Source organism: Telopea speciosissima, chromosome 4 (assembly GCF_018873765.1).
Source record: "Telopea speciosissima isolate NSW1024214 ecotype Mountain lineage chromosome 4, Tspe_v1, whole genome shotgun sequence".
Taxonomy (NCBI): Eukaryota; Viridiplantae; Streptophyta; class Magnoliopsida; order Proteales; family Proteaceae; genus Telopea; species Telopea speciosissima.
This window is the reverse complement of record NC_057919.1, coordinates 22551226-22570222: the sequence shown is the minus strand read 5'-3', so window position 1 is coordinate 22570222 and position 18997 is coordinate 22551226. Positions and strand designations below refer to the sequence as shown.

At 41.0% G+C, this 18997-nt stretch overlaps 1 protein-coding gene across 2 annotated transcripts in view; it reads right to left on the bottom strand.

Annotated features, from left to right (window-relative positions):
• LOC122657431 (MICOS complex subunit Mic10-like) overlaps positions 1-18997 on the bottom strand; it is a 28177-nt gene that overhangs the window by 6153 nt on the left and 3027 nt on the right. Inside the window, exon 3 of one of the 2 annotated variants that reach the window (XM_043852128.1) lies at positions 6156-6161. The exons of the other annotated variant lie outside the window; for it this stretch is intronic. Within the exon in view, the coding sequence (XP_043708063.1) occupies positions 6156-6161 (6 nt within the window). The remainder of the gene's footprint in view (positions 1-6155; positions 6162-18997) is intronic. 2 annotated transcript variants of the gene reach the window in all.

The window sequence follows — 18997 nt, the reverse complement described above, 5'->3', positions numbered from 1 at the left end:
GTTGGGACTTCATCTCTCAAGTCCTCCTCAAGATGTCTTTCCCTCCCACTTTTGTCAATTGGATCCACTTTTGCATCTCCACCCCTCGCTTCTCCGTCCGTCCTCAATGGCAGCCCTACTGGTTACTTTTCCTCCTCGGCGAGTATTCGTCAAGGCTGTCCCCTTTCCCCCTTCCTTTTTTGCGTTTCCCTTGAGGTCCTCTCCCGTAGTATTCATTCCAAAACTTACCTCCACCTCATCTCCCCCATCCCTAAATGTAAGCCCACCAACTTGACTCACCTTGCTTTCGCTGATGACCTTATGATATTCTCTAAGGCTGACCCTCCCTCCCTTGACTCCATTATGTCCTCCCTTCTCCTTTTCCAAGGTCTTTCTGGTCTTCACATTAACCTCCTTAAATCCCAAATCTTCCTGGCCGAGGTTCCCAATACCACCAAAGCTTCCCTCTCCGCCATCACAGGCTTTTCCCTTGGCACCTTACCTGTCCGTTACCCTGGCCTCCCTCTCATCCCTGCCAGACTCTCAGCCCACCACTGCATCCCCATCCTTGACCTCCTCAGAAAGAGGCTGCACCTTTGGAAAGCCAAACTTTTATCCTATGCAGGTCGCCTCGAGCTTATCAGATCAGTTCTCCAGTCCTGTTACATCTATTGGAGCAGTGTTTTCGGCCTCCCTAAGGAAACCATCAAGGCTGCCGAATCTATTATGTGTGATTTCCTTTGGAAAGGTGTGGATTCAGCTAGGTTCCTCCACCCCAAGAGCTGGTCTTCCCTTTGCTCCCCCAAATCTGAAGGAGGTCTTAGGCTCAGAAGGATAAAAGATGTCAACTTGGCTGGTTCTTTAAAGTTGTTATGGAAGCTGCTCACCAACAAATCCAGCATTTGGACTTCCTGGGTGTATGTAGGGCTTCTCCGCAGAGACTCCATCTGGACTGTCAGCTCTTCTCCAGACTCCTCCTGGGTTTGGCGTAGAATCCTCCAAGTGAGGCTTATAGCCAGAGGCGCTATATCTTGCAGGATCGACGACGGGAGGCAGACCTTCCTTTGGCTTGACAATTGGCACCCTTCAGGTGTCCTTGCTTCCATTGTCAGCCCTCGTGCCATTTATGCTTCCAGCCTGGACAGATCTACTCTTGTGGCTTTCATCATTACCAGAGGCTCTTGGTCCCCCGTTCCCCCCCTCCCCTTGCAGATCTTTGGAGCTCTCTCCCCCCTATCCCCCCTGGTCACAGAGGCAGAGGTGACACTGTCTTATGGCTCCCCTCCCCCTCTGGCAGCTTCAGTTCCCACTCTGCTTGGGACATGGTTAGACATAGAGGGACCCCCTGTCCTTGGCATAAAGTGGTTTGGTTCAAAGGGCACATCCCTCGGCAGAGCTTCACCGTTTGGCGTGCCCTAGCTAGCTGCCTCCCCACCCAAGATTTCCTCATCCATCGCCACATCCAAGTCTCCCCCAGCTGCTGTCTATGCTGCAATGGGCACGAAGATGTAGACCACTTGTTCTTCTCCTGCCCCTTTGCTGCCTCCATCTGGAACCGGGTCCTTCGTCATTGCTGGCCTGCTCGTAGATCGCCTTTGCCTCTATCCCAAGAATGGGTTTGGATTGATATGACTTTTGGAGGCAACTCTATCTGTGACAAGGTTGGCAAGCTGGCCTTTTGCGCCAATATTTCCCACATTTGGATGGAGCGCAACCTTAGAAGATGGACGTCCAACTCCCGCTCTTTCGACAGGATTTGGAAGGCCATCTTCTTTGATGTTTCATCTAAAGCTTGTTCCCTTCCCCTGGCTAGTGCTATGGACACCCCAAGGAATTGGATAATTGTTGTCTCCTAGGGTCTCCCTACCTACATCTTGCATCATAGCTAGTCTCTAGCTTCTGTTGTTGTTGGCCCTCGGGCTTGTACATTCCCTCTCCTTTCTTCGTAATTAAATTTTTATTCATCCAAAAAAAAAGGCTGCTGATGCAGGCCCTAGTCTCCTCGAATTGAAGAAGCCACCCTAAGCCTAGGGTTTTAGTAGGAGCCTTAGTTTAGTTATTTCAGTTCTATACTTAGTTTTTATTTTGTGTTTTTAACTGAACCGGTTTAAATTGGTTGCATCCAATTGGTTCAATTGGTCTAATTTAAGTGAAGCACTCCTATTGGCTAAGAGGTTCTTATATCCTATTGGCTAGTAGGTAATCTTCTTTTATTTCAAGTAGTTTAAGTTGTTTTAAGTCATTAGGGTCAATTGAGTCTTTTTATACTTTTTAAATTGTTTTAAATCACTTAATTGTACCTCTCCACGATTTTAAGTGAGAGATTTGAATTGTAATAGATTTAGGAATAAGGCCTTTGGCCTCTTATTTAATAGAAACCGTGGGAGAGGCTCCTCCACCAATTATGTTTTAAAAAATCCGAGCTTTTTGCTGTTGGCCTTTGCTGCTGCTGGTTCTCTCTTCAGAGACATGTCTTGTGAGTCATATCAAGGGTGAGGGCTGGTGGACTCCGGCGACTCCTTGCATCTTGTAGATCGGGAGGTTCTTCTTCTTCTTCAATCAAGTTTCTCCAAGCTACCGTTGTTGCAGATCTGCAAATCCAGTAAGTGTTTACAGTTTCTGCAAGTTATCCTTCTCTTCTTCTTCCCCCCATCTAACCTAATCGATCCCCCAAAACCCTAGCTTTTCTAAATAAATTCCAGCATTCATCCTTCACCCACATTCATCCAAAATCAGAACATAACCTCTCCATACCAGTACCTCCACTCGACCTGAACCCTAAGCCTCCATTCTCATTTAAAACCCTAAAATCCCCTCATCCCCCATAAACCTAAACACCCTAAATTCTGTAAAACTCTATTCAGCCATCAGAAAACCTTTATATTACAATCGAACATCCCCCTCCCTGTTTAGAAAAATCGACCTCAGCCCCAGCCCTTAGATCCCACTCAAAACCCTAAATTCAACCTATTTTTCTAAAACCTAAAATCCGACACCCTAAACCTAAAATTTCAGAAATTTAAAAACTTATTCAAATCTAACCAAACCTAGTTCATTAAGACCTTTAAAACCTGCCTAGTTTAATCCTATAAACTATTTTCCCATTACCTTACCCTAACCTTAGAATTTTGACCTAAAACTACACTGCTGTCTTATTGTAACTGCTGAACCAGCAGCCCCCTTAGTTCCTTTTGCTATTGATCCTGTTATCTAGCTCCTTGTAGGTCTGCTACCTATCTAGGACTACATTAATTGGTATCAAAGCTATGGCCGACCATGGCAATCCAACCCCAGACACCAATCAGCGCCCCCCCCCCCCACCTGATCCCATGACAGTAATCATGGACATGCTGCAGAAACTTAATGACAAAGTGACACGATTGGAAGAAAGGCAGGTTGTGCCTCTTGTCAACAACCCTCTATATGTAGAGGAGGACAGATTACAAGTTCACTCTGAAGTACATGGAACTCTGGGAAGGGTTGAACATCACAGAGATCACTCCAGGAACCGTGGAGATCACAGGGATAGAAGAAGACATGACAAAGATTACAGGGATCGACGTAGGTATGACAGAGATGACTACAGAGAAGATAGGGACAGAACTAGAGAAGAACCTCGAAGACCTAGTTTTGAGGAATATATGAGATCCTACTTCACTGGAGATGAAGCTACTAATTGGAGGTACAATACGCAGAAGGTCAAACTCGAGCTGAACGAGTTAGATGGGAACCGTGATCCCCAGGTGTTCTACGACTGGCTTACTGCCCTGGATGATTATTTTGACTGGTATGACTTGCCTGAAGATCAAAAGATGAGATTGGCACGTACCAAGTTGATTGGCCCTGCCCGAGAATGGTGGCGAAAGACAGAGAGGGACATGAAACGTGAAGATGTTGCACCTACTAATTGGGAGGATATGAAGTATGACTTGAAGGAAAAATATTTGCCCAGACATTACAAAGCTCAGATGCAAGATCAACTTAACTCCCTACGGCAAGGGACTATGACTGTAGCTGAGTACATGCAGCAGTTCGATGCTCTTTCTTCTCGTACTGACACCAGAGAAAGTAATACTCAGATGCTGTCTCGATTTCGGTTGGGATTGAGATCTGACATTATTAAAGCTATTGGAGTTGCTGACGTTCTAGACATTAAGGACTGTTTTGAGAAGGCATTGAAGGCTGAAGAATTATTGGCTGGAAATAGAAGATTTGATTCCTCCACTGAAGGTACAAACAAAACTTTTTCAGCATTCAAGTCTACTACCAATGGTCACAACCGAGCTGGAAACTCTGCTGCTGGTCCTACTCGATCAAGCTACTCTGTTGGAAGTTCTTCCCGCCCTACAGCCCCTCCACGTGCTGATCATAAAGGTAAAGCTCCCATGGACAACAACGAACCCCACAAGTGTTTCCACTACAATGAGCTTGGGCACTATGCCAAAGAATGCCCACAAAAGCATAGACCTGTTAATGTGGCTGCCAAGGCAGAGGAAACCCCTAAAGGAAACGATGAGCAAGGCATATATGCACTACCCCCTGATAGTGATGACGACTTAGAAGGTTATTTTGAAGATATAGATGGTGGTGCTCGAGATGTCCATATGATTGCTCCAGTTTTCATGGATGATGTGGTTAATTGTGAAGAGGTAAGTGGGAGCATTTCACAGGGAGACAATGACAAGCAAGTTGCTGTTCTTGAAGAAGTGGAGCCCAATGAGAAGGTTATCAATATTGAAGGCCCTATGGAGGTTGAACACATTGATTTTGTGATGCCCCCCCTTGGTTCTTCGAAGAGAAGGCTCCACGACATGAAGACCATATTCCCACTGTTCTGACCTCAACAGAATTCTGCCAGGGAAGTGTTGAAGCTGCTGCCCACATGTTGCTTCCTCCTCCTCATCACAAGGTTCGTGGACGAGTTTCTTCACATAAGCATAGTACTTGGGCTCCCACTCATGATGTCAAAAAGCTCAGCCCCAAGTTGCCAGGGTGTTGCATGGATTTCACCCATTCATCGGAGATGAATGTTTCTAAGTCGGGGAGAGTTGATGCAGACCCTAGTCTCCTCGAATTGAAGAAGCCACCCTAAGCCTAGGGTTTTAATAGGAGCCTTAGTTTAGTTATTTCAGTTCTATACTTAGTTTTTATTTTGTGTTTTTAACTGAACCGGTTTAAATTGGTTGCATCTAATTGGTTCAATTGGTCTAATTTAAGTAAAGTGCTCCTATTGGCTAAGAGGTTCTTATATCCTATTGGCTAGTAGGGAATCTTCTTTTATTTCAAGTAGTTTAAGTTGTTTTAAGTCATTAGGGTCAATTGAGTCTTTTTATACTTTTTAAATTGTTTTAAATCACTTAATTGAACCTCTCCACGATTTTAAGTGAGAGATTTGAATTGTAATAGATTTAGGAATAAGGCCTTTGGCCTCTTATTTAATAGAAACCGTGGGAGAGGCTCCCCCACCAATTATGTTTTTAAAAAATCGAGCTTTTTGCTGTTGGCCTTTGCTGCTGCTGCTGCTTCTCTCTTCAGAGACATGTCTTGTGAGTCATATCAAGGGAGAGGGCTGGTGGATTCCGGCGACTCCTTGCATCTTGTAGATCGGGAGGTTCTTCTTTTTCTTCAATCAAGTTTCTCCAAGCTACTGTTGTTGCAGATCTACAAATCCAGTAAGTGTTTACAGTTTCTGCAAGTTATCCTTCTCTTCTTCTTCCCCCCATCTAACCTAATCGATCCCCCAAAACCCTAGCTTTTCTAAATACATTCCAGCATTCATCGTTCACCCATATTCATCCGAAACCAGAACATAACCTCTCCATACCAGTACCTCCACTCAACCTGAACCTAAGCCTCCATTCTCATTTAAAACCCTAAAATCCCCTCATCCCCCATAAACCTAAACACCCTAAATTCTGTAAAACCCTATTAAGCCATCAGAAAACCTATATATTACAGTCGAACATCCCCCTCCCTGTTTAGAAAACTCGACCTCAGCCCCAGCCCTTAGATCCCACTCAAAACCCTAAATTCAACCTATTTTCTAAAACCTAAAACCCGAAACCCTAAACCTAAAATTTTAGAAATTTAAAAACTTATTCAAATCTAACCAAACCTAGTTCATTAAGACCTTTAAAACCTGCCTAGTTTAATCCTATAAACTATTTTCCCATTACCTTACCCTAACCTTAGAATTTTGACCTAAAACTACACTGCTGTCTTATTGTAACTGCTGAACCAGCAGCTCCCTTAGTTCCTTTTGCTATTGATCCTGTTATCTGGCTCCTAGTAGGTCTCCTACCTATCTAGGACTACATTAGCTGCATACATTGGCCCCTCCCAAACCCTGCAGTAGCGGGAGCCTCATGCATTGGGACACTCTTCTTTTTTTTAACTGTCTAGTGAGGAAAGTCTAAGTGAATCAATAAAGGAGATTTTAGTTCTGTATCTATAAATAAGTAATGTAACCAACTCCCTCTACACGATTTGGAATTAATGAATTGAGTTGTTTGTTTGGAAAACTATGAGCTGCGTCTTCTCTCCCTTCTCTTGGTTTGGTGAGGGACTTTCTCTCTACCTTTTATTTCGTCTCTCCTTCCTCACCCCATGGTTCTCTCTCATTACTTCTTTCATTATTTCTCTCTCCCATCCCTCACGTTGGGAAGTTTTCTCCCAATTTTCTCCTCCTTCCTCTTCTCTCTCTTACATAAGTTTGTTAAACTTCAGATCCATCTTTTTAGGAACCATTAATCTCCTCACAGGCTCTCTTCACACCCATCGATCACCCTTTCTCTCTCTTTTTTTCCACCTCATTATATTCAAATGCTTTGCTATTTTATGACTGATTTGAATTCTGGACATTATTTGTTAAGATCTTGTAGTTACCATATTAAATTCTGACCAATAGATCTTGTGAAACCCACCTCTAATTTGAACTTTTTCGAACTCATGTGATTACAGGTTTTGGGTCTGTTTCTATGCTTGCCTCTATGTTGTGGGCTGCATCGGTGGTGGATACAGAGCAATCCTTTGACTCAACTATGGAGGATTCCGAGGAGCCAGGACAGCTAGCTATCCTTGAGTCTGAAAATCCTGCCAGGTTCCAGCATATCAATTTCTTATGCTAGACTTGCTGGGTCGAGCATATGCGGAACCTCATCATATCCTAGGCTGGTAAATAGGTAAGAATCCCAATCTATGAATATATGTATACTATTCTTGTTTAATTACTGGACTAGGGGCAGAATAGTAATTTTTACCTAGTGGGACCCACATCCCCAGTGGAGAATCCTATTTCCAATAGTTACCAGTACCCGAACTACCCCTGATGTCATATGACATCATTATATAATTAGAATAAACTAATAGGTACGAAATTCTATTAAAAATCAGATTTAAGAACTAATTTCTAAAAACTAATTCTAGCTTTAATTAGGCAAACAACCCTTCACTTAAGCACTATCTATATATAAGTTATTTCATTATTCATAAATCACAAATCCTAAACTAAGGAATCAAAAACCGATTCAGCTAGGAAGAAAAGAGAAGAAGGAGAAGGGAAGAGAGGATTTCCTTTGGGGCTGGTTCCTTGCACCTGAAATTGGCAAATTGGACTGCAATTAGTCACCTTGCTGCCTCCCATCAAGCTGCCTGCAACTGAAATTAAAACTGGATTCAGGTAAGCCCTATCCAACCCTAATTTCATCCCTACCCACCTTCTCTTTCTCTAATCCTAAGCCCTAACCATGCCCAATCCTCATTTCTGCCATTAAAGCTTAGAAACCAAGCTTTATTAACTAAATTATGCTCAATTAAATTCTGTTTTGAACCAATTAATGGTTCAGATGTGGCTGTGACCTGAAATCCCCAAATTGGAACCAAAATTCTGAAATAGGCTATGAATTGTTTGCTGTCCTCTTCCTCATCTTCTCTATTCTCTTGTCCCTACTTGGGTTATAAACCCATTTCAGCCATGAAACCATAAATTAATAGGTTTAATTAGCCAAATCCTATGATTTAACCCTGATTTGGACCAAATTATGATTTAGGTGTTGTTGTAACTTGTGTATTACATGTTACATACCAAATTATAGCTGAATTATACATTCCATTAAACCCTAGGATGGTAATTTGGGTTTATTTGGCCAAACCCCCAAATTTAATATGTTTTTGAAATTAACCATCAATTTATATCGACCCACCTTAGAAATTGTCCAAAAAGTGAAATTGGACCCATGTATGTCAAGATCCAGGGCCTACAACAAAACCCCCAATTCTGCCTCTGAATCCGATCCAATATTTTTGGACCAAAATGTCCCTCAATGCTTGGGTTTGACCTGAGCTTACTTCTGACCCTAATATGTGACATTTTGTTCTATTTTAGGACTGTTCTAGCCTGTCTTTGACTGTTTCTGACTGGATTGCTGAAGTTTTACTGCCCTAAGCTAGTCAATCATATCAGGTAAGGGAATTTTGACTTTCTTTGGAATGTTTCTTCTTTAATTTTTATTTATGCTGGCTGCCATGTACATCCATCATCCTAATAGTATGTTCATGTAGTTTTTATAGCTTTTGTTTGCATTAGAAGTATGCATGTTATAGGTGTCATCTCATTTTTTCATTTGCATACTTTTATAATGATCTAATGTGATGTGTTGAGAAATGATGTTGGACTTCTAAATTATTATCTATCACTGCCTCATATGACATCATGTTTAGAAATGCATATGGTTAGGCTATCATTAACCCAAATGCTACAACCCTTGCCAACAGGGGTAAAGGTGTTGGATAACCTGTGGCAGGTCTGAAGGGTTAATACTGGAATGTCATTCACTGTCCCAGGTCTGATGAGTACATACCGGAATGGGAATAATAGAAGGGTTATCACTGGGGGTTCGTCGGGGTCTGATGTGTATATTCCGGAACTGGCGGGTCCCCACCGTAGTAGAGTAGTATTCTTGGGAAGACCGATGAGTTCATTTCGTGACTGGGAATATCATACCTACTACAGTAGCATTTCTACCTCATGAGACCTAGACATTGATGTTAGTAGCATTCTTAGATATAGGTCATGCATCATGGACTATATGCTTGTGTTTGCATGTTTCCCTTGCTGGGCTCGGTGGAGCTCACCCCTATAGTACCTCTTTTTTTTCAGAAAGTGTTGCTGGTTTTGAGAAACTAGATGATGTTGATATTACTGCTTCTGACTTCCACACCGAGGGAGACCATGCGGTGCAGAAGTTTGAAGTTCATGAAGCCTTCTATGGATGGGATGCATGCGCGTTCACTTGATCTGGCCTGATGGAGCAGGCTAATCTTTTTGTGTTTATAAACTTTTTGTGAAATATAATATGTAGTTACTGATCTACTTTTGTACTTGTTGTGAAAACCGCAACAAATTTAAATTTTTGGAACTTGTGTGATTTCAGGTTCCAGCTCTGAGTCTATAGTTGCTTCGATGCTATGGGCTGCATCGGTCGAGGATACAGATGAATCACTCGACACGCCTATGGAGGATTCCAGGGATTCTTCCCAACTTGCCCTTCTGGAGTCAGAGGACCCCGATGGAACCCCGTACCTGAGCTACCTGTGTTTGTTCTGCTGCCTGGATAGCATGCAAAACCTCTCCCTCAACTAAAACCATTGTAAGTATGATTTATTTGTATTTTATAGTGTATCGTACTAACAGATTAGAGTTAATAGGGGTATTTTAGTCAATTTACCTCTGTGGGACCCACATCCCCAGTGGGGAATCCTATTTCCAACATTTACCCGTACCCGGATTACCCCTGATGTCATATGACATCATTGTATAATTAGTATTAATTGGTTAATTTTAACTAAAAATCAGATTTAAGAAGTTATTTCTAAAAACAGATTTACTTTTAAAAACCAAACACTACTTAGTTAATCCACTATCTATATATAACTAAGTCATTACACTATTCACAATTCACAAATCATTAAGACCAAAGAGAGGAATCGTTCCAGCCTAAGGAAAACTAGAGAAGAAGAAAAAGAGAAGGAAAAAAGAGAAGAAGAAGATGGGAGAAGTGGACTATACCTTGGAGCTTTGATTCTATACCTTGAATTGGAGCTTGGGACTGCATTTAGAGCTGTTCCTGCACATCTGAGACTGTCTTCTTTCATCATTCACTGCTGATTTCAGGTAGGCCATGAAAATTCTGCTATTTCATCTTCATCTTCTCCATGCTTCACCTCTAATTAAATTTATGTTAAAAATCTGCCATTAAACCTTAGTTATATAGGTTTAATTGACCAAACTCCATGCCTTAACCCCAAATTTGATTTGATTTCTGGCTTAGATGTTGCTGCAACCTAAGTGTTGTATGCAGTCCTTTAAATTCCTGCTCAATTAAACAGCCTATTGAACCCTAAATGGGTAATTGAAACTAATTTATTAAAAACCCCAAAATTAATTATGGTTTTTAAAATTAAACAGCAATTTCATGTTGACCCACCTTAGTTTAGTGTTAAAACCTGAAATTGGACCTATGCATGTGAAGATCCATGCATTAGGAACAAAACCCCCAAATCTACATTTTGAATCGGATGCAGAACCAGGGTTTGAACCGGTCAACCGGTTCACCTGCCCTCTAAATCTGGTTCAGTGATTTTGGACAGAAATGCCCCTGGACCCTTGGTTAGACCTCAGACTACCTCCTGACCCTAATACTTGATGTTTTCTAATGTTTTAGGACTGTGTTTGGGCTGTATACCCTGTTCTTGTCTGTGTTGCAAGGGTCTTTGGAGGGTAACTGACTTAGTCTAGTCTACAGCTTCAGGTAAGGGAATTTTGACCTTACTTTCGGTGTGTTTGTTCTATTAATTTCTATTTGTTAAATCCTGCTATACCATGCATCATAATAATACTCTGAACATGTAGTTTTATAGCTTTCTTCTTCTTTGCATTAGATGTGCATGTTATTAGGCTGCATTTCCATATTGCATTTGCATTTATTACTTGATTTCTTGGAAGTTATTACGATGATGATGTTGTTGGACAGAATTACTATATTATCTTATGTTGATTCATGTGCCATCATGTTAGTATGCATATGGTTAGGATTTATCATGAACCCAATGCTACGACCCTTACCAACAGGGGTTGAGGTGTTGGATAACCCGTGGTAGGTCCGAAGGGTAATACCGGGATGCCATTCACTGTCCCCATGTTAGCGATCCGCTCCGCTGTGGGAACAACAGTAGGATTAGTCTTTGGGGGTCTGCTAGGATTCGATGGTTCATGCCGGAACTGGCGGGTTTTCATCGTAGTAGAATGCTTTCGCTCGGGTGACCAACGGCTGGTTATGATATTCCGGAACCGAGGCTAGTATGCTGCTACAGTAGCACTTATACCTCATGAGACTTAGTATTGCTATTAGATGCATTCTTAGATCTAGGTCATTCATCATGGACTATTTACACTTGCTTGTGTGTTTCCCTTACTGGGCTCAGTGGAGCTCACTCCTATGTACACTTTATTTTTCAGATGATATGTCTACTACTGTTGCTTCTGGTGCTTCAATGGGAGTCTCCTCTACACAGGACTCACCTCCAGCTCTCGGAGTTGACAGTCCCCTCTTGGTAGAGCACAATGCTTCGTGCTCTTACGACGACTGTGCCTTCTCTTGAGCCGCCTGGCTGACAGGCTATATCTTACCTTCCTCTTTTTGTATAAACACTTTTGTATAGACTAATGTATATAAGTCTTTTGGGTTCTTGGGTTACCTTTGAGAACTTACCATGTAACTCAGTTTCACTTAATATATATGCTGCTGTTATCACTAGATCTTCTTTATTTACTGCTTTATTCTTATATTTAATTGTTTCCGCTGCATTTAAATTCTGTATTTGTGAATGAGATTGCGAATAGAGTATAGCACTTGCGATCCTGAAGGGTTGGTTGGATGTGAGACACATCCAGCCATACTTGGCCCTTATAAACCGGGCCGGGGTGTGATACTTGTAGTGCCTTTTGAGAACTATACATTGTATCACAGGTTTCACTTAATATACATACTCAGTTATCATCTAATTTCTTTATTATTATTGTTATTATTACTGTTTATTCTCTTTCGCTGCAATGATTTACTGTGTTTATGAACTGTGATATGGAGTACTGCACTATTTGATCCTGGGGGATCGATTGAATGCCAGTTGGCATTCGGTCACACCTTGCCCTTACTAACCGGGCCGGGGTATGACAGATCTAGATTCAAATCTGATAATATCAAGCCGTCAGACTGAGATCTCTTCCATACCATTAGGGGACCCCTTACCCACTAACCAATCAGATTCATTAGATCTGATCAATCCGCATCAAGTTTACATTAGAACATTAGACTGTGACATGCTCTTACCATGCTCTCATCCTTCTCTCTCACTCTCAACACATTCTTTTAACCTCTTTTCCCTTCACTGTCCAAGTCCCTTTATGTTCTCTTCTCTTCAAGGTAGGACTGCAAGGGGTAACCCGTCAATTAAAAATTTTAAATTGGATATTCGGAAGTAAAAAATTAAGGGAAGGCAAGGTAAGGTTTACAGGAATTTATCCTCCCCCCCCCCCCCCCAAAAAAAAATGTTAATTTTTGTAGGAAAATTAGTTGGAGGATCAGAATGAAAATAGGGAAGAAAAATACAGTTGTTATTGGATACATTTAGGGCCCATCTGTTTCGCAGGGACCTTGGGTGGGAGTCTCTGACAAGTGGGTCCCATATACCAATGGGGTGGGAAACAGAATAGTAAAATGTGGAATAGTTACTGTTTATCCCATTCCTTACTTGTTTGGATAGAATTCTAGAGAAGAGAGAGAGTGAGCTCTGGTTTCCCAGAAATCTCCTGCAGATCAAATCGGAGTGAAGAAGAGAAAAGGGAGGTGCGATTTCTGTCCTAGAAATCTCCAGCAATGGCCGCTTCTTGTTTCCCTAGTCCAGCAATTTCTTCCCTAGAAATCTCCAGTGATTCTTGATTCACCGCTTCTGGTTTCCCATCCTTATCGGTCTCTTCATCGGATCTCTCCTCGAACTTGAGAATGTTGACAACACAACTGATAACACAAACTCAAGAAATAAATGGTTAATCGAGACAAGCCGGAGAATGAAATCGAAAATTTCGCTGCGGACAGATGGAAGCATGGTCCTAAGCGACCTTGATGGCTCAACTATTTAGTCCATCAACAATACAACTGATGCACAAAAGGCCGAGCTCCTTAACAATGGGAACCTTATACACTCACAAGGTAAGATCGTATGGCAAAGCTTTGATTTTCCTACTGATATGTTTCTCCCATGGCAACCCTTAAGTAGGAACAAGAAATTGATCGCAGCTAAGGGAGAAGGAATGGAATCTTCAGGATATTACAGTTTTTTTGATGATTTCAATATTTTGAGTGCTCGATTGAAGAGAGCTTAGTTTTAGATGGGGACGAATGCAGAGACGGCGGAGGTTCGGACAGGGGCACTGGTTGTGATGGGTGCAGAGGTGTTGGTGCTTTAGCGGATGATTTTGAGATGCTTCAACCATTTTCCCTGGATTTTTTACAAAGTCCCACCGATTTTGCGGGACATTTCAAAGGGGTGGGGTGGGAGAAACCGTCAACCACATAGGCCAGCAATAAAATTTGACCACCAAAAAGCTGTCGAGCCAATTTCTCACCCCTTACAAACAAACGACCAAAAATCTCCTGGGGTGGGAAAGTTCATACAACTATCCCACCCCACCAAACTCCATTCAAACAAACGGGGCCTTAGGGAATTTTATAGGCCAAAACGATAGTGTAAATCAGCAAATAAAACAGAATAAAATTGAACCAAAGAGAAGACAATGGGTGAAACCTACCAATATCACACCAATAGGGTTTCTAGAACACACCTAGAAGGGCTGAAAATATCAAACTTCGAATAAAGAAGCATTCTCAAAGGAATAGAAAGATATCCAATTTATCCTGTCAATTTTAGTAAAAAAAGGGCGTACCCCAGTGCACGAGGCTCCTGCCACTGCAGGGTCTGGGGAGGGCCATAATGTACGCAGCCTTACCCCTGCATTCGCAGAGAGGCTGTTTCCAGACTCAAACCCGTGACCACTTGGTCACAATGGAGCAACCTTACCATTGCACCAAGGCCCACCCTCCAGTACAAGGATTAATATAGAATATTGAACTCCAGCTAAATTACAACTCTGAAAACAACAATCTTGTCTTGGACTTGATAGCTTGCCAGTATGCACAATGTACATAAATCACAAAGAGAGTGTAATAGCCTACAGAAAATAACACAGAATTAGAGCATCATCCAACAACTAAGTGCATCACAGAGAAGATAATGGAAATCTAACCACCTAATGGATAGGGTATAGAAAACTAACTGAAAACTAGAATCTATTAAGGAATGACCAGTAATAAGTGAAAACTAAGAACAGAATTACGACAAGTCTGAACAGCACCAAAGTCTGGTCGAAGGCTAGTACTGGACAAATAAACAACTCTGTAAAATCTGATCAGAATCTGGTCTGATTCTGAGATATAGAATAACCCTACTAAGGGTAGGATACTTGGACAGAATTCCAGAACCAGAAATCGATACCAGGAGATAAGGGAACTGGAACAAAACTATTTTAAGGATTAAATAAACTAGAATTTCAGGAACTTAAGCATAAACAAGTAACAGAAACCACAAAGTAAACTTCAGAAATTAAGGAAGCAGACTTGAAGTAGGACCCTTCAGTAATTGATCAAAAAAAGAAACTTGAATCAGAAACAACACTAGAACTCGGAACAGATATTCAGACTCGAGAATAGAAGAAACAACCAGGAAAATAGAACAGCAATGGATTAAGACATGCAAATTAGAAACTGAAATAGAAAGTGATGCGCATAATACAAGAAGTTTCGTACTTGCTTGAAACAATTGAAAAGAAAAAAAAAAAAAAGATAGAAGAAGAAGAAGATGAGAGGGATATGAATCAGGAATCCCACTTGATCCTCTAGGTTGGCATCCCACCAAACCCCAGCTTGGAATCACCACAATGTTGCTACTGAATTTCCACAGCAGAAGAGCTCTGAATCTCACAGAACTGAAAGACAAAAACCAATTTCTATTCAGCAAATTTGTGTGTAGGGCTGTAACCCTTACTAATTTTATATAAGACACAAAAACGGAGTCAAACTATGCCTACAACTCCCCCAGCCAATAGCTTGCTATGGAGGTAGTCTTAACTGACTAAATCTTCGCATAAAATAAGAAGAAAAAAAACGACTTAAACAAGGCTGGAATCATAGAGAGCTATTCTAGCCTAATTAAAAACAACTTAATAATAACTAAAAATAAAGAAAAAGACTCTAACTAGATTGACTACTAAAGTAAATCCCATATCCCTAACTCTAGCCCCATATTTTAGGCTCATTAAAGTGGCCTATTACAAAGAAAACCTATTGGACCAAAGGCCCAACCTATGTGTGACTCGACCCAAGGCTTATTTCCACTAAAATAAGCCCACATCTGTGTTTTATCTGCATCAGAAGAGTTCAGGCAATAAAACAGAACCAGCTGCAGCAGATTTGCTTTCATAGGTTCAAAAAAGCAGCAACATCAACATTGTCTCCTCAGGGGTTAAAATTTATAAGTTAGAAACCAAACTTTGGGATTTGGTAGAGCTTCAAATCTCCAATAGCAGCTTATAACCCCAATATGTCTCAATGAACCTCAAACCTATATTGCATTTTATAATCCAAAGGAAGAAGTAGATTGCAGAGCTTGCCTAATATTAGAGATACTTTAATAGATCAGTACATTGATTGAACACAAAATACAGATCTGGAACCACACAGATCCCTGATTGTCCAGCCCAGATATATTCCAAGTGAATAGGAAATAACACCACAGCAGCAATAGGGCTCTGGCCTCTGGGCACCATCCCTAATGACAGCACCTGGGATTCCCGGCAACACTTGGCACTTTTTGATTCCGGCGGCACAGAGTCGTAGCTCAGGCGAGATGGCAGATGGACTTGACTAAGGGCAACAGAGGAATGGTGTTACGTGTTTACATGAAAGGCTATATTTATTCATTTTACAGATAAATCTGTGCTTTTATAAATAAAGAAAACAAACTTTCAATTTTACACATAAAGCCTCTTAGAAGATTAAAACTAAAGGACAATAAATAAGGTATTTTGCACCCAAATCCCCCACTTTACTTGACACGCCTAAGCGACATAGGTACCCGGCCACCGCCTTGGGTCGCCTTGTCGCTGTTACAACTATGGTTTTAGTAACTTATTTCTTTATTTTTTTTCATTGTAATTAGTTAAGGCTGTGTAGGAATATTACATTTCAGCCCTATTTTTTTTATTCTTCAAAAGATGTTGAATCAGTTTAGGACACCTCCAGATCAGTCATCAATTGGAGGAAGTTTCCTTTTTTGTAAGGGGTTTTGTTTCTCTATTAATTAAGGTTGTTGGTCAGATTATGACACTCCCAAGACCGCTGGTTGATGGTAGGTCTTTTAGTTTGTTTGGGTTTGGTCCTTTTAGTTTTATAAATAATTGTGAAGGCTTAACAGCCTAACCATGATTTATGAATGAAGAAAAGCTTTGGCTGCAACTGTGGTATGTTGATTCAGGGTGACATCTGTTGATTCAGGTGTGGACTGCTGTAGATTCAGTGGTTGTTTCTTTGTTGCGGACTCAGGAAGGGTTCTGGAGGATTCCAGATCTCAAACAGGTGGATTCCTGGTTACTTACCTCTCTCTTTTCTTCTGTTCAATCTTAATCTTTCTTCTTCAATTGAAAACAGGTCAGTTCTAAACTTACTTCAATCCTGCAATTACTAGTTCTTAAACTTTATTATTCCGATCTGTTTTGCTAAATACTATTCTGTCGGATAAACTTCTGTCTTGTTTACCTTCCATTTAACATTCTGAATTCAAGTTTCTGTTCAAGTCTCAAATACTGATTTAGAAACATAATCCGTTAAATAGATTTCAGAATCCTATTGCTAGTCTACATCTTAAACTGCTTGCTTCTGCAAGTTGATTTTCTGTTTCTGCTTTTCTGATTTCAATTTCTGCTGAATATTGTGTTGATTCCTCCATCAAATTCTCTTCTTGCAACCTGGATTTAATTTTCAATCCCTGCACTTAATTCCCTATTATTGATTCTGCTTTTTTTTTTGGTTTTGAGTTTCTTTATGCCAATAGGATTCTCCAGTGTCTTTAAATCAGACTGTTGGATTGTTATGAAACTTTGCTGGTTCATCTGAATAATATTCTCTGGGTTATTAAATTTCTTCAGTTCTGAATAGTTCCTAATCCCTGCAATTCTGGTTTATTTGAGGTTTCTAAATCTTAATCCCTTAGTTGACCAGAAACCCCACCACCAGGCCCATCAGGAGTAGGCATGGTCATAAGATATAGTTTAGGTGCTATTCTTCATGTATATTTGGGATCCAGAATCCCCCCCCCCATTTTTTCTACTTCTTTATTTTTATTCTATCGTCATCCATTTTCTTTACTTCCTTTTTATTATTATATTGTCTCTTTTAGGATCCATGTAACTGACCCCATTAAGTTGGGATAAGGTTTGGCTGTTGTTGTTGTCTTCATGTATATTTGGGATCTATTAGTAAGAAGAGAAACCAGGTGGGTTCAATTAGGGTATCCATCCCACCTGGACTATTGCAAAACTAGTACTCACCCCGCTCCACAAAACATGCATGATGCTCCCTAATTTTACAAGGTAATTAGGATGGCTACCCACGGGTTGAGGTAAGATGGGGCACTTACCCTGGCATTTTCAATTACCATACCCAACCCTAACCTGAAAATAGCCATACCATACCAACCCAACAAGGCGGCGCCGGATACCAACTTTAACCCATCCCATTGACATCCCTACCTATAAGTGAAGGTGACTCTGTCAGGGCTGAATTACTTTCACTGAGGATAAGTTGAAGATTGCTTCAAAAGAAAGTTTCAATAACATCATGCTAGAAGATGATTCAGCTATTGTAATTGGTCGGTTTAGAAACGATGGATACTGCCCATTGAAATATTCTCATATTGTTTGCCAAATCATTTGTTGTCCTCCATAGTTGTCAGGCGCTGGAGAAGTGTGCATATCGACCGTCGATATGGTTGAGGTACAAATATCGACCGATATGGCCTCCATGGCGCTGCCATGGATGCCATACCATGATATATAGCCATATCGGTCGATATTTGTGTTTCAGTGTATAAAACTTAGGTTTTTAAAATTTTATTTTTTTTAAACCATTTAAGAGCTTAAATGCTTTTTCCTTAATGTGTATTGGAGGTGTAACTTGAATGCACATTAACATAAAAAAATTAAAAACATTAAACAATATACTATACCCTAATTTTGAAACACTAATTGGGAGAAATAGAAATCGCAAAGAGAGAGTGAGAGAAAGAGGAGAGAGCTCGTAGCCTTCAGTTCCGGCAACTCTCGGCCTTCAGGAGAGAGGAGAGTTCGTGAGACAGAGAGACGCAGTTCCGGCAACTCTCGGCCTTTAGGAGAGAGTTCTTCACTTCTTCGAACCCCTCCAGCAACCTCTTCAAGCAGTAATTTATTTATTTTTTATTTGGTTCTTCTTCTTCTTTTCCTCCCAGTCTTCCGGCAACTCTCTCCTTCAGTTCAGTTCTTCCTCTTCAGTCTTCAGTTCTTCTTCTTCTTAAGTTCTTCTCACTTCTTCGTCTTCTTTACTTCCAGCAACTCTCTCCTTCAGTTCTTCTTCTCACTTCTTCGTCTTCTTAACTTTTTCTTCTTGCCTTGAAGTTGCAGGCTTGCATACAGTCACAGACCTCTCGTTTTTTTCTTTTTTTCTTTTTTTCTTCTTCTTGCCTTGCAGTTGCAGGCTTGCACAGTCACAGAGAGGGGGGGTTTTCTTTTTCCTTCTTCTTGCCTTGCAGTTGCAGGCTTGCACAGAGTCACAGACCTCTCGTTTTTTTTCTTTTTTCTTCTTCTTGCCTTGCACAC